The sequence below is a fragment of the Cyanistes caeruleus genome, chromosome 37 (assembly GCF_971803275.1).
Source record: "Cyanistes caeruleus chromosome 37, bCyaCae1.hap1.1, whole genome shotgun sequence".
Classification (NCBI taxonomy): Eukaryota; Metazoa; Chordata; class Aves; order Passeriformes; family Paridae; genus Cyanistes; species Cyanistes caeruleus.
In genome coordinates, this window is record NC_141738.1 from 1472482 (window position 1) to 1485690 (window position 13209).

Sequence of the window (13209 nt, forward strand, 5' to 3'; positions counted from 1 at the left end):
AAATTCCCCCAAAATTCCCAATTTCCCCCTAAAAATCCCAATTTTCTCCCCAAAATTCCCATTTTTTACCCCAAAATTCCCAATTTTCCCCCAAAATCCTCCCCAAAATTCCCAATTTTTCCCCCAAAATTCCCGAATTTCCCCCCAAAATTCCCGGGAGAATTCACCTTCCATCTGCGTCACGGTCTCGTAGCTCAGCACGGCGTCCTCGCGGCCTGGCCGGGAAATTCGGGAAATTTTGGGGAATTTTGGGGGATTTTGGGAATTTTTGGGGGGATTTTGGGGAATTTTCGGGAATTTTCGGGGATTTTGGGGGGAAAAAATGGGAATTTTGGGGGGAAATTTGGGGGAAATTGGGAATTTTTGGGGGGAAATTTGAGGATTTTGGGGGATTTGAGGGGAGATTTTGGGGGAAATTTGGGGATTTTGGGGAAAATTGGGAATTTTGGGGGGGGAATTTGGGAATTTTGGGAAGAAATTTGGGAATTTTGGGGGGAAATCATGGAAAAATTGGGAATTCTGGGGAAATTCGGAAATTTTGGGGAAAATTTGGGGATTTTGGGGGGAAAAATGGGAATTTGCGGGGAAATTTGGGATTTTTAGGGGGAAAATTGGGATTTTGAGGGGGAAAATTGGGGATTTAGGGGAGAAAATTGGGAATTTTGGGGGATTTTGGGGGAAATTTGGGAATTTTTGGGGGGAAAATTGGGAATTTTGGGGGAAAATTTGGGATTTTGGGGAGGAATTTTTTGGTTTTTTTGGGAATTTTGGGTTTTTTGGGAATTCTGGGGGGGTAATTTTGGGAATTTTGGGGGAAATTTGGGAATTTTGGGGGAATTTTGGGGGAAATTTGGGAATTTTGGGGGAAATTTGGGAATTTTGGGGGAATTTTGGGGGAAATTCAGGAATTTTTGGGGAAATTTGGGAATTTTGGGGGAAATTTGGGAATTTTGGGGATCCCACCTTGACCTCCCGGCCCCCGATCCTTGGCCTTGAGCCGCGTCCACTCCCGGCGCTCCACCCTGGAACCAGTTTGGACCAGTTTGGACCAGTCTGGACCAGTTTGGACCGGTCCGGACCGGTCTGGACCAGTTTGGACCAGTTTGAACCAGTTTGGACCAGTCTGAACCGGTCCAGACCGGTCTGGACCAGCCCAGTAGCCACCAGTCCCCTCCCAGTAGCCACTGGGATGGGTCCAGTTCCTCCCAGTGGCTCCCAGTTAATCCCAGTGCCCTCCCAGTACCATTAAACCCCATTATAACTGCTCCAAACTCGCTCCCAGTATAAACCAGTATAAACCAGTATAAACCAGTATAAACCAGTATAAACCAGTATAAACCAGTGACTCCCAGTGACTCCTGGGTTATTCCAGTGAGTCCCAGACACCTCCCAGTGATCCTAAAGTTCCTCCCAGTGGCTCCCAGTTAATCCCAGTGCCCTCCCAGTACCATTAAACCCCATTATAACCGCTCCAAACTCGCTCCCAGTATAAACCAGTATAAACCAGTATAAACCAGTATAAACCAGTGACTCCTGGGTTATTCCAGTGAGTCCCAGACACCTCCCAGTGATCCTAAAGCTCCTCCCAGTGGCTCCCAGTTAATCCCAGTTCCATTAAACCCCATTATAACCCCCTAAAATGGGCTCTGGCTGCCCCCAGACTCTCTCCCAGTATAAACCAGTATAAACCAGTATAAACCAGTATAAACCAGTGGCTCACCGGCGCTTGCTGGGCACGAAGCCGATGTCGGGGGGCTGCTGGGGGGGCAGCACCAGCCTGGCCTGCCACCACTCCTCGTCGGAGGCGTCCAGGACGTGCAGAACGTCCCCGAAACGGAAGCTCAGGGCCTGGCTCAGGAAGCCGACGTCCTTGGCTTTGTCGTAGTCAAACAGGGCCCTGGGGTGGCATTGTCACCTGTTTGTCACCTTTGTCACCTTCCCTGGGTCACCCTCAGGCACTCCCAGTTCATCCCAGTATGAACCAGTTCATCCCAGTTCATCCCAGAACAGCCCAAAACTCGCAGTGTCCCCATTTCATTCGTGTCCACTTTTTTCCTCCTTGAACTTGTCAACTTTGTCACCTTTTTGTCACCTGTTTGTCGCCTGTGTCACCTGTTTGTCACCTTTGTCACCTTCCCTGGGTCACCCTCAGCCACTCCCAGTTCATCCCAGTATGAACCAGTCCATCCCAGTACATCCCAGTACAGCCCAAAACTCGCAGTGTCCCCATTTCTGACTTGGCCTTGGTGCTCTACCCTGGGTGTTTTGTCACCTTTTTGTCACCATTTGTCACGTTTTCATCACCTGTGTCACCTGTTTGTCACCTTTGTCACCTTCCCTGGGTCACCCTCAGCCACTCCCAGTTCATCCCAGTATGAACCAGTCCATCCCAGTACATCCCAGTATAGCCCAAAACTCGCAGTGTCCCCATTTCATTCCAGTGTCCACTTTTGTCGTCCTTGAACTTGTCAACTTTGTCACCTTTTTGTCACCTGTTTGTCGCCTGTGTCACCTGTTTGTCACCTTTGTCACCTTCCCTGGGTCATCCTCAGGCCCTTCCAGGTCATCCCAGTCTATCCCAGTATAAACCAGTTCATCCCAGTACAGCCCAAAACTCGCAGTGTCCCCATTTCATTCGTGTCCACTTTTTTCCTCCTTGAACTTGTCAACTTTGTCACCTTTTTGTCACCTGTTTGTCGCCTGTGTCACCTGTTTGTCACCTTTGTCACCTTCCCTGGGTCACCCTCAGCCACTCCCAGTTCATCCCAGTATGAACCAGTCCATCCCAGTACATCCCAGTACAGCCCAAAACTCGCAGTGTCCCCATTTCTGACTTGGCCTTGGTGCTCTACCCTGGGTGTTTTGTCACCTTTTTGTCACCATTTGTCACGTTTTCATCACCTGTGTCACCTGTTTGTCACCTTTGTCACCTTCCCTGGGTCACCCTCAGCCACTCCCAGTTCATCCCAGTATGAACCAGTCCATCCCAGTACATCCCAGTATAGCCCAAAACTCGCAGTGTCCCCATTTCATTCCAGTGTCCCTCTGTCCCCCTTGACCTTGTTGACTTTGTCACCTTTTTGTCACCTTTGTGTCACCTGTGTCACCTGTTTGTCACCTTTGTCACCTTCCCTGGGTCACCCTCAGCCACTCCCAGTTCATCCCAGTATGAACCAGTCCATCCCAGTACATCCCAGTACAGCCCAAAACTCGCAGTGTCCCCATTTCATTCCAGTGTCCGCTTCTTTCCTCCTTGAACTTGTCAACTTTGTCACATTTTTGTCACCTGTTTGTCACCTGTGTCACCTGTTTGTCACCTTTGTCACCTTCCCTGGGTCACCCTCAGGCACTCCCAGTTCATCCCAGTATGAACCAGTTCATCCCAGTTCATCCCAGTACAGCCCAAAACTCGCAGTGTCCCCATTTCATTCCAGTGTCCCTCTGTCCCCCTTGACCTTGTTGACTTTGTCACCTTTTCGTCACCTTTGTGTCACCTGTGTCACCTGTTTGTCACCTTTGTCACCTTCCCTGGGTCACCCTCAGGCACTCCCAGTTCATCCCAGTATGAACCAGTTCATCCCAGTTCATCCCAGTACAGCCCAAAACTCCTGGTGTCCCTCACTGTCCCCAAAAAAAGCCCCCAAAAAACCCCCCAAAAAACCCCAAAAAATTCCCAAAAAAATCCCAAAAATTCCCAAAAAATCCCCAAAAAATTCCCCAAAAATTCCCAACAATTTCCCCATCCCCAAAAAAAATTCCCAAACTTTTTTCCCACCGGACGTAGAAGCCCCGTTTGGGGTCGCTGCGGAGGGAGGCGCTGCCGGAGCCGAGGCTGCTGCTCAGGAGCTGCTCCCGAAGGTCGTGGATTTTGGCCTCGAAACGCCCGTACTCTGCAAATTCCAAAGGTTTCTTGGGAATTTTGGGAATTTTGGGAATTTTTGGGGGATTTTGGGGGGATTTTTGGAATTTTTAGGGGATTTTTTTGGGATTTTTTGTGATTTTTTTGGATTTTTGGGGGATTTTTTTGGGATTTTTTGGGATTTTTTTGGATTTTTTGGAGATTTTTTGGGGGGAATTTTGGGAAATTTTTGGGAATTTTGGGGGGATTTTTGGAATTTTGGGGGGATTTTTTTGGGATTTTTGGGGGATTTTTGGGGGAATTTTGGGGGGATTTTTGGGATTTTTTTGGGATTTTTTTGGGATTTTGTTGGGATTTTTTGGGGGAATTTTGGAAAATTTTTGGGAATTTTGCTGAGATTTTTGGAATTTTGGGGGGATTTTTTGGGGATTTTTTGGGGGGGAATTTTGGGGGGATTTTTGGGATTTTTTGGGGATTTTTTTGGGGATTTTTTTTGGATTTTGTTGGGATTTTTTGGGGGAATTTTGGGAATTTTTTGGGAATTTTGGGGAGATTTTTGGAATTTTTGGGGGATTTCTTGGGGATTTTTTTAGGGATTTTTTAGGATTTTTGGGGGGATTTTTTGGGGAATTTTGGGACCGATTTTTGGGTATTTTGGGGTATTTTGGGGTATTTTGGGGTGGTTTTGGGTTATTTTGAGCCATTTTTGGGGTTATTTTGGGGTGTTTTGGGGTATCTTGGGGTATTTTGGGGTGTTTTTGGGGTGTTTTGGGGTGTTTTTGGGGTGTTTTGGGTTATTTTGAGCCGTTTTTGGGGTATTTTGGGGTGTTTTTGGGGTGTTCTTGGGGTATTTGGAGACGTTTTTGGGGTGTTTTTGGGTTATTTTGAGCCGTTTTTGGGGTATTTTGGGGTATTTTGAGCCGTTTTTGGGGTGTCTTGGGTTGTTTTGGGGTGTTTTGGGGTGGTTTTGGGGTGTTTTTGGGGTATTTTGGGGTGTTTTTGGGGTGTTTTTGGGGCATTTGGAGCCGTTTTTGGGGTGTTTTGGGGTGTTTTTGGGGTATTTTGGGGTGTTTTGGGGTATTTTGAGGTGGTTTTGGGATATTTTGGGGGTATTTTGGAGTATTTTGTGGTATTTTGAGCTGTTTTTGGGGTATTTTGGGGTATTTTGGGTTATTTTGAGCCGTTTTTGGGGTATTTTGGGGTATTTTGGGGTATTTTGGGGTATTTTTGGGTATTTTGGGGTGTTTTGGGGTATTTTTGGGGTGTTTTTGGGTTATTTTGGGGTGTTTTTGGGTTATTTTTGGGTGTTTTGGGGTGTTTTTGGGGTGTTTTGGAGTGTTTTTGGGTTATTTTGAGGTGTTTTGGGGTGTTTTGAGCCGGTTTTGAAGTATTTTGGGGTGTTTTTGGGTTATTTTGGGGTGTTTTGGGGTGTTTTTGGGGTGTTTTGGGGTGTTTTTGGGGTGGTCACCTTCGGGCCGGTACTGTGCCACGATGGTGACGGACTGGCCGGCGTTCTTGAGGGCCAGCGCCGCCTGCTCGTGCGTGGCCCCGCGGAGATCGACCCCATTCACCTGTGGGAGGGGAAAAACGGGGTGAAAACGGGAAAAAATGGGAAAAAATGGGAAAAAACGGGGGAAAAATGGGGGAAAATGGGAAAAAATGGGGAAAAAATGGGGAAAAATGGGGAAAAATGGGGGAAAATGGGAAAAAATGGGGAAAAATGGGAAAAAATGGGGAAAAAATGGGAAAAAATGGGGAAAAATGGGGAAAAATGGGGAAAAGAAAGGGGGAAAACGGGAAAAAATGGGAAAAAATGGGGAAAAAATGGGGGAAAATGGGAAAAATGGGGGAAAAAATGGGAAAAAAAGGGGGAAAAATGGGAAATAAAGGGGGAAAAATGGGGAAAAAACAGGGAAAAATGAGAAAAAATGGGGGAAAATGGGAAAAAATGGGAAAAAATTGGGAAAAATGGGGGAAAATGGGAAAAAAAGGGGGAAAAATGGGGGGAAAATGGGGGAAAAATGGGGAAAAATGGGGAAAAAAATGTGGGAAAAATGGGGGGAAATGGGAAAAAATGGGAAAAAAAGGGGGAAAAAGGGGTGAGAATCTCTATAAATACCCTAAAAAAAAACCTAAAAAATTCCCAAAAAATTTCCTATAAATCCCCCCAAAATCTCCAAAAAATCCCTAAAAAATCCCCAAAAATTCCCTGAAAAATCCCTAAAAAAACCCCAAAAAAACCCCTAAAAATTCCCAAAGAAACACTAAAAAATCCAAAAAAATTCCCTAAAAATACCCAAAAAATTTCCTAAAAATCCCCCCAAAAATTCCTATAAATCCCAAAAAAATCCCTAAAAAATCCAAAAAAATTCCCTAAAAAATCCCTAAAAAAACCCCAAAAAACCCCAAAAAAATCCCCAAAAAAACACTAAAAAAATCCCCAAAAAACCCCCCAAAAATCCCAAAAAAATCCCCAAAAAAATTCCAAAAAAAATCCAAAAAAAATCGAAAAAAATATCAAAAAAAATCCAAAAAAAATCCAAAAAAAATCCAAAAAAATCCCAAAAAATTCCCAAAAAAATCCCAAAAAATTCCCAAAAATTCCCAAACTTCCCAAAATTTGTCACCCACCGATAGGATTTGGTCTCCCTTGCGCAGCTCCCCGCTGAGGTCGGCGGGACCCCCGGCCAGGATGAAGGAGATGAAGACCCCAAAAAAACTCCCCAAAAATTCCCCAAAAATTCCCTAAAAATTCCCTAAAAATACCCAAAAAATTTCCTATAAATCCCCCCAAAAATTCCTATAAATCCCCAAAAAATCCCTAAAAATCCCAAAAAATTCCCTAAAAAATCCCTAAAAAAACCCCAAAAAAACCCCAAAAATCCCCTAAAAATCCCCCCAAAAATTCCTATAAATCCCAAAAAAATCCCTAAAAAATCCAAAAAAATTCCCTAAAAAATCCCTAAAAAAAACCCAAAAAACCCTAAAAATTCCCAAAAAACCCCCCAAAAAATCCCAAAAAAATCCCTATAAACCTTCTAAAAATCCCAAAAAAATCCCTATACATCCCCTAAATAAAATCCAAAAAGTTCCTAAAAAACCCAAAAAAAATCCCAAAAAAATCCCAAAAAAATTCCAAAAAAAATCCAAAAAAAATCGAAAAAAATATTGAAAAAAATCCAAAAAAAATCCAAAAAAAATCCAAAAAAAATCCAAAAAATTCCCAAAAAAATCCCAAATATTCCCAAAAAATTCCCAAAAATTCCCAGATTTGTCACCCACCGATAGGATTTGGTCTCCCTTGCGCAGCTCCCCGCTGAGGTCGGCGGGACCCCCGGCCAGGATGAAGGAGATGAAGACCCCAAAAAAACTCCCCAAAAATACCCCAAAAATTCCCTAAAAATTCCCTAAAAACACCCAAAAAATTTCCTAAAAATCCCCCCAAAAATTCCTATAAATCCCCAAAAAATCCCTAAAAAATCCAAAAAAATCCCCTAAAAAATCCCTAAAAAATCCCCAAAAAACCCCGAAAAAAATCCCAAAAAAATCCTTATAAACCTTCTAAAAATCCCAAAAAAATCCCAATACATCCCCTAAATAAAATCCAAAAAGTTCCCAAAAAACCCCAAAAAAATCCCAAAAAAATCCCCAAAAAATCCCAAAAAAATTCCAAAAAAAATCCAAAAAAAACCGAAAAAAATATCAAAAAAAATCCAAAAAAAACCCAAAAAAAATCCAAAAAAATCCAAAAAAAATCCAAAAAAAATCCAAAAAAAATCCAAAAAATTCCCAAAAAAATCCCAAAAAATTCCCAAAAATTCCCAAACTTCCCAAAATTTGTCACCCACCGATAGGATTTGGTCTCCCTTGCGCAGCTCCCCGCTGAGGTCGGCGGGACCCCCGGCCAGGATGAAGGAGATGAAGACCCCAAAAAAAACTCCCCAAAAATACCCCAAAAATTCCCTAAAAATTCCCTAAAAATACCCAAAAAGTTTCCTATAAATCCCCCCAAAAATTCCTATAAATCCCAAAAAAATCCCTAAAAAATCCAAAAAAATCCCCTAAAAAATCTCTAAAAAAACCCCAAAAATCCCAAAAAATCCCCTAAAAATCCCCCCAAAAATTCCTATAAATCCCCAAAAAATCCCTAAAAAATCCAAAAAAATTCCCTAAAAAATCTCCAAAAAAACCCCAAAAAAATCCAAAAAATCCCCTAAAAAATCCCTAAAAAATCCCCAAAAAAACCCGAAAAAAATCCCAAAAAAATCCCTATAAACCTTCTAAAAATCCCCAAAAAATTCCTATAAATCCCCCAAATAAAATCCAAAAAGTTCCCAAAAAACCCCAAAAAATCCAAAAAAAATCCCAAAAAATCCCAAAAAAATTCCAAAAAAAATCCAAAAAAAATCCAAAAAAAATCAAAAAAAATCCAAAAAAAATCCCAAAAAATCCCAAAAAAATAAAAAAAAAATCCAAAAAAATCCCAAAAAAATCCCCAAAAAAATCCAAAAAAAATCCGAAAAAAATCGAAAAAATATCGAAAAAAATCCAAAAAAAATCCAAAAAAAATCCAAAAAAATCCCAAAAAATTCCCAAAAAAATCCCAAAAAATTCCCAAAAATTCCCAAACTTCCCAAAATTTGTCACCCACCGATAGGATTTGGTCTCCCATGCGCAGCTCCCCGCTGAGGTCGGCGGGACCCCCGGCCAGGATGAAGGAGATGAAGACCCCAAAAAAAACTCCCCAAAAATTCCCCAAAAATTCCCTAAAAATTCCCTAAAAATACCCAAAAAATTTCCTATAAATCCCCCCAAAAATTCCTATAAATCCCAAAAAAATCCCTAAAAAATCCCAAAAAATCCCCTAAAAAATCTCTAAAAAAACCCCAAAAATCCCAAAAAATCCCCTAAAAATCCCCCCAAAAATTCCTATAAATCCCCAAAAAATCCCTAAAAAATCCAAAAAAATTCCCTAAAAAATCCCTAAAAAAAACCCAAAAAACCCCAAAAAAATCCCAAAAAAACACTAAAAAAATCCCCAAAAAACCCCCCAAAAAATCCCAAAAAAATCCCCAAAAAATCCCAAAAAAAATCCCAAAAAAAATCCGAAAAAAATCGAAAAAATATCGAAAAAAATCCAAAAAAAATCCAAAAAAAATCCAAAAAAATCCCCAAAAAATCCAAAAAAAATCCAAAAAAAATCCAAAAAAATCCCAAAAAAATTCCAAAAAAAATCCAAAAAAAATCGAAAAAAATATCGAAAAAAATCCAAAAAAAATCCAAAAAAATCCAAAAAAATTCCCAAAAAATTCCCAAACTTCCCAAAATTTGTCACCCACCGATAGGATTTGGTCTCCCTTGCGCAGCTCCCCGCTGAGGTCGGCGGGACCCCCGGCCAGGATGAAGGAGATGAAGATTCCTTCGCCATCCTCGCCCCCCACGATGTTGAATCCCAGCCCGGTGGAGCCTCGAGGGATCACGATGCGCCGAGGTTCCCTGGGGGGGGGATTTGTTTTGGGGGGAATTTGGGGGATTTTGGGGTTTTTTTGGGGGTTTTGGGAATGTTTGGGGGGGTTTGGGGATTGGGGGGTTTGGATTTGGGGGGGTTGGGGACGTTTTGGGGACACTTTGGGGACCTCCAGGTGTGGAATGGAACCTCGGGGGAGCCCCTGAGTGACCCCGAGTGACCCCTTGGTGACCCCTGGTGACCCCTGGGGACATTTGGGGACACTTTGAGGACATTTGGGGACATCTGGGGACACTGATGACACACCTGGGGACATCTGGGGACTCCTGGGGACACCTTGGGGACACTTTGGGGACCTCCAGGTGTGGATTGGAACCTCGGGGGTCGCCCCTGAGTGACCCTGAGTGACCCCTTGGTGACCCCTGGTGACCTTTGGTGACCCTTTGAGGACATTTGGTGACATTTGAGGACTCCTGATGACACCTGGGGACATCTGGGGACACCGAGGACACACCTGGGGACGTCATCATCGGGCAGCAGCTCCTTGGGGCCGGGTGAGAAGCGCCGTGGGGACGTTGGGGTCAGCGCCGGGGGAAATTCGGGGCCCAGGAAGCTCTGGGGGGGCAGCTCCGAGTCCAGGTGGGCAGAGTAGGCTGGGGGACAAATTTGGGGACATTTAGGGACAATTTGGGGACAATTTTGGGAATTTTTTGGGATTTTTTGGGGTTTTTTTGGGATTTTTTGGGGATTTTTTGGGGATTTTTTTTGAATTTTGGGGGATTTTTTTTGGATTTTTTTGGGATTTTTTGGGATTTTTTTGGGGACATTTGGGGACAATTTTAGGAAAAATTTGGGGACAATTTGGGGACAATTTGGGGACAATTTGAGGACAATTTTGGGAATTTTTTGGGATTTTTCTGGGATTTTTTTGGGATTTTTTGGGGGATTTTTTGGGATTTTTTTGGGTTTTTTGGGGATTTTTTGGGGACATTTGGGGACAATTTGGGGACAATTTTGGGGACAATTTGGGGAATTTTTTGGGATTTTTTTGGGATTTTTTGGGGATTTTTTGGGGGATTTTTTTGAGATTGTTTGGGATTTTTTGGGGGATTTTTTGGGATTTTTTTTGGATTTTTTGGGATTTTTTGGGGATTTTTTGGGGACATTTGGGGACAATTTGGGGACAATTTGGGGACAATTTTGGGAATTTTTTGGGATTTTTTTGGGATTTTTTTGGGATTTTTTGGGGGATTTTTTTGGATTTTTTTGAAATTTTTTGGGATTTTTTGGGGGATTTTTTGGGATTTTTTTTTGATTTTTGGGGATTTTTTGGGGGATTTTTTGGGGATATTTGGGGACAATTTGGGGACAATTTGGGGACAATTTTGGGAATTTTTTGGGATTTTTTTGGGATTTTTTTGGGATTTTTTGGGGGATTTTTTGGGGGATTTTTTTGGATTTTTTTGAAATTTTTTGGGATTTTTTGGGGGATTTTTTGGGATTTTTTTTGGATTTTTGGGGATTTTTTGGGGATATTTTGGGGACATTTGGGGACAATTTTGGGACAATTTGAGGATTTTTTTGGAATTTTTGGGGGATTTTTTTTTGATTTTTGGGATTTTTTGGGGACATTTGGGGACAAGAACAGGGACACAAGGACAGGGGAGATGCCACCACTGATGTCCCTCCCCAACCCCCCCAATGTCCCCCCAATGTCCCCCAATGTCCCCAATGTCCCCAATGTCCCCAATGTCCCCCCAATGTCCCCAATGTCCCCAATGTCCCCAATCCCCCCAATGTCCCCAATGTCCCCAATGTCCCCAATGTCCCCCAATGCCCCCAATGTCCCCAATCCCCCCAATGTCCCCAATGTCCCCCCAATGTCCCCCAATGCCCCCAATGTCCCCAAAGTCCCCAATGCCCCCAATGTCCCCAATGTCCCCAATGTCCCCCCAATGTCCCCAAAGTCCCCAATGTCCCCAATGTCCCCCCAATGTCCCCAATGTCCCCCAATGCCCCCAATGTCCCCAAAGTCCCCAATGCCCCCAATGTCCCCAAAGTCCCCAATGCCCCCAATGTCCCCAATGTCCCCCAATGTCCCCAAAGTCCCCGATGTCCCCAATGTCCCCAATGCCCCCAATCCCCCCAATGTCCCCAATGTCCCCAATGTCCCCAATGTCCCCCCAATGTCCCCAAAGTCCCCAATGTCCCCAATGTCCCCAATGCCCCCAACACCCCCAACCCCCCCAATCCCCCCAATGTTCCCAATGTCCCCCCAGTGTCCCCAATGTCCCCCCAATGTCCCCCAATGCCCCCAATGTCCCCAATCCCCCCAATCCCCCCAATGTCCCCAATGTCCCCCAATGTCCCCAATGTCCCCAATGTCCCCAATCCCCCCCAATGTCCCCAATGTCCCCAATGTCCCCAATGTCCCCCAATGTCCCCCAACGTCCCCGATGTCCCCAATGTCCCCAATGTCCCCGATATCCCCAATGTCCCCCCAATCCCCCCAACCCCCCCGATGTCCCCAATGTCCCCAATGTCCCCAATCCCCCCCAATGCCCCCAATCCCCTCAACCCCCCCGATGTCCCCGGTGTCCCCAGTGCCACTCACAGCCGGTGACATCGGGGGGTCCGTAGGTGTCCCCGAGGCCGGGGACGGTGGCCTTGGCCACGCGCAGGTAAACGACGTCGTACGTGTTCTTGAGCGCCGCCACCGCGTCCTCGTGCATCACGTCCTCCAGGCTGACATTGTTCACCTGGGGTGGCATCGGGGACATTGGGGACATCGGGGACATCGGGGGGGTTGGGGGACATTGGGGACATTGGGGACATTGGGGTGGTTGGGGGGGTTGGGGGGACATTGGGGACATTGGGGACATTGGGGACATCGGGGATATTGGGGACATGGGGGACATTGGGGACATTGGGGACATTGGGGGGATTGGGGACATTGGGGGGATTGGGGACATTGGGGACATTGGGGACATTGGGGACATTGGGGGGACATTGGGGACATTGGGGGGATTGGGGACATTGGGGACATTGGGGACATTGGGGGACATTGGGGACATTGGGGGACATTGGGGACATTGGGGACATTGGGGGACATTGGGGACATTGGGGGGGTTGGGGGGATTGGGGGATTGGGGACATTGGGGACATTGGGGACATTGGGGGGATTGGGGACATCGGGGGGATTGGGGGGATTGGGGACATTGGGGACATTGGGGACATTGGGGGACATTGGGGACATTGGGGGACATTGGGGACATTGGGGACATTGGGGGACATTGGGGGACATTGGGGACATTGGGGGGATTGGGGACATTGGGGACATTGGGGACATTGGGGGGATTGGGGGATTGGGGGACATTGGGGACATTGGGGACATTGGGGACATGGGGGACATTGGGGACATTGGGGACATTGGGGACATCGGGGACATTGGGGACATTGGGGACATTGGGGACATCGGGGACATCGGGGGGATTGGGGACATTGGGGACATTGGGGACATCGGGGGGATTGGGGACATCGGGGACATTGGGGACATTGGGGACATTGGGGACATCGGGGGGATTGGGGACATCGGGGGGGTTGGGGGACATTGGGGACATTGGGGACATTGGGGGATTGGGGACATTGGGGACATTGGGGGGATTGGGGACATCGGGGGGGATTGGGGGGATTGGGGACATTGGGGACATTGGGGGGACATTGGGGACATTGGGGGGATTGGGGGGACATTGGGGACATTGGGGGGGTTGGGGACATTGGGGGGACATTGGGGACATTGGGGGGGTTGGGGACATTGGGGGGACATTGGGGACATTGGGGACATCAGGGACATTGGGGACATTGGGGACATTGGGGACATTGG

General features: G+C 45.6%; 1 protein-coding gene and 1 long non-coding RNA gene across 4 annotated transcripts in view; one reads left to right on the forward strand and one right to left on the reverse strand.

Annotated features, from left to right (window-relative positions):
• LOC147647492 (uncharacterized) overlaps window positions 1-13209 on the forward strand; it is a 164284-nt gene that overhangs the window by 24195 nt on the left and 126880 nt on the right. The gene's annotated exons all lie outside the window — the stretch shown is intronic.
• DLG4 (discs large MAGUK scaffold protein 4) overlaps window positions 1-13209 on the reverse strand; it is a 42836-nt gene that overhangs the window by 8255 nt on the left and 21372 nt on the right. For all 3 annotated transcript variants that reach the window (XM_086871793.1, XM_086871794.1, XM_086871795.1), the window contains 8 exons: window positions 11941-12085; window positions 9841-9979; window positions 9199-9355; window positions 5328-5430; window positions 3776-3890; window positions 1721-1897; window positions 964-1022; window positions 168-215 (listed from right to left, as the gene is read on the reverse strand). In XM_086871793.1, the coding sequence (XP_086727919.1) occupies window positions 168-215; window positions 964-1022; window positions 1721-1897; window positions 3776-3890; window positions 5328-5430; window positions 9199-9355; window positions 9841-9979; window positions 11941-12085 (943 nt within the window). The remainder of the gene's footprint in view (window positions 1-167; window positions 216-963; window positions 1023-1720; window positions 1898-3775; window positions 3891-5327; window positions 5431-9198; window positions 9356-9840; window positions 9980-11940; window positions 12086-13209) is intronic.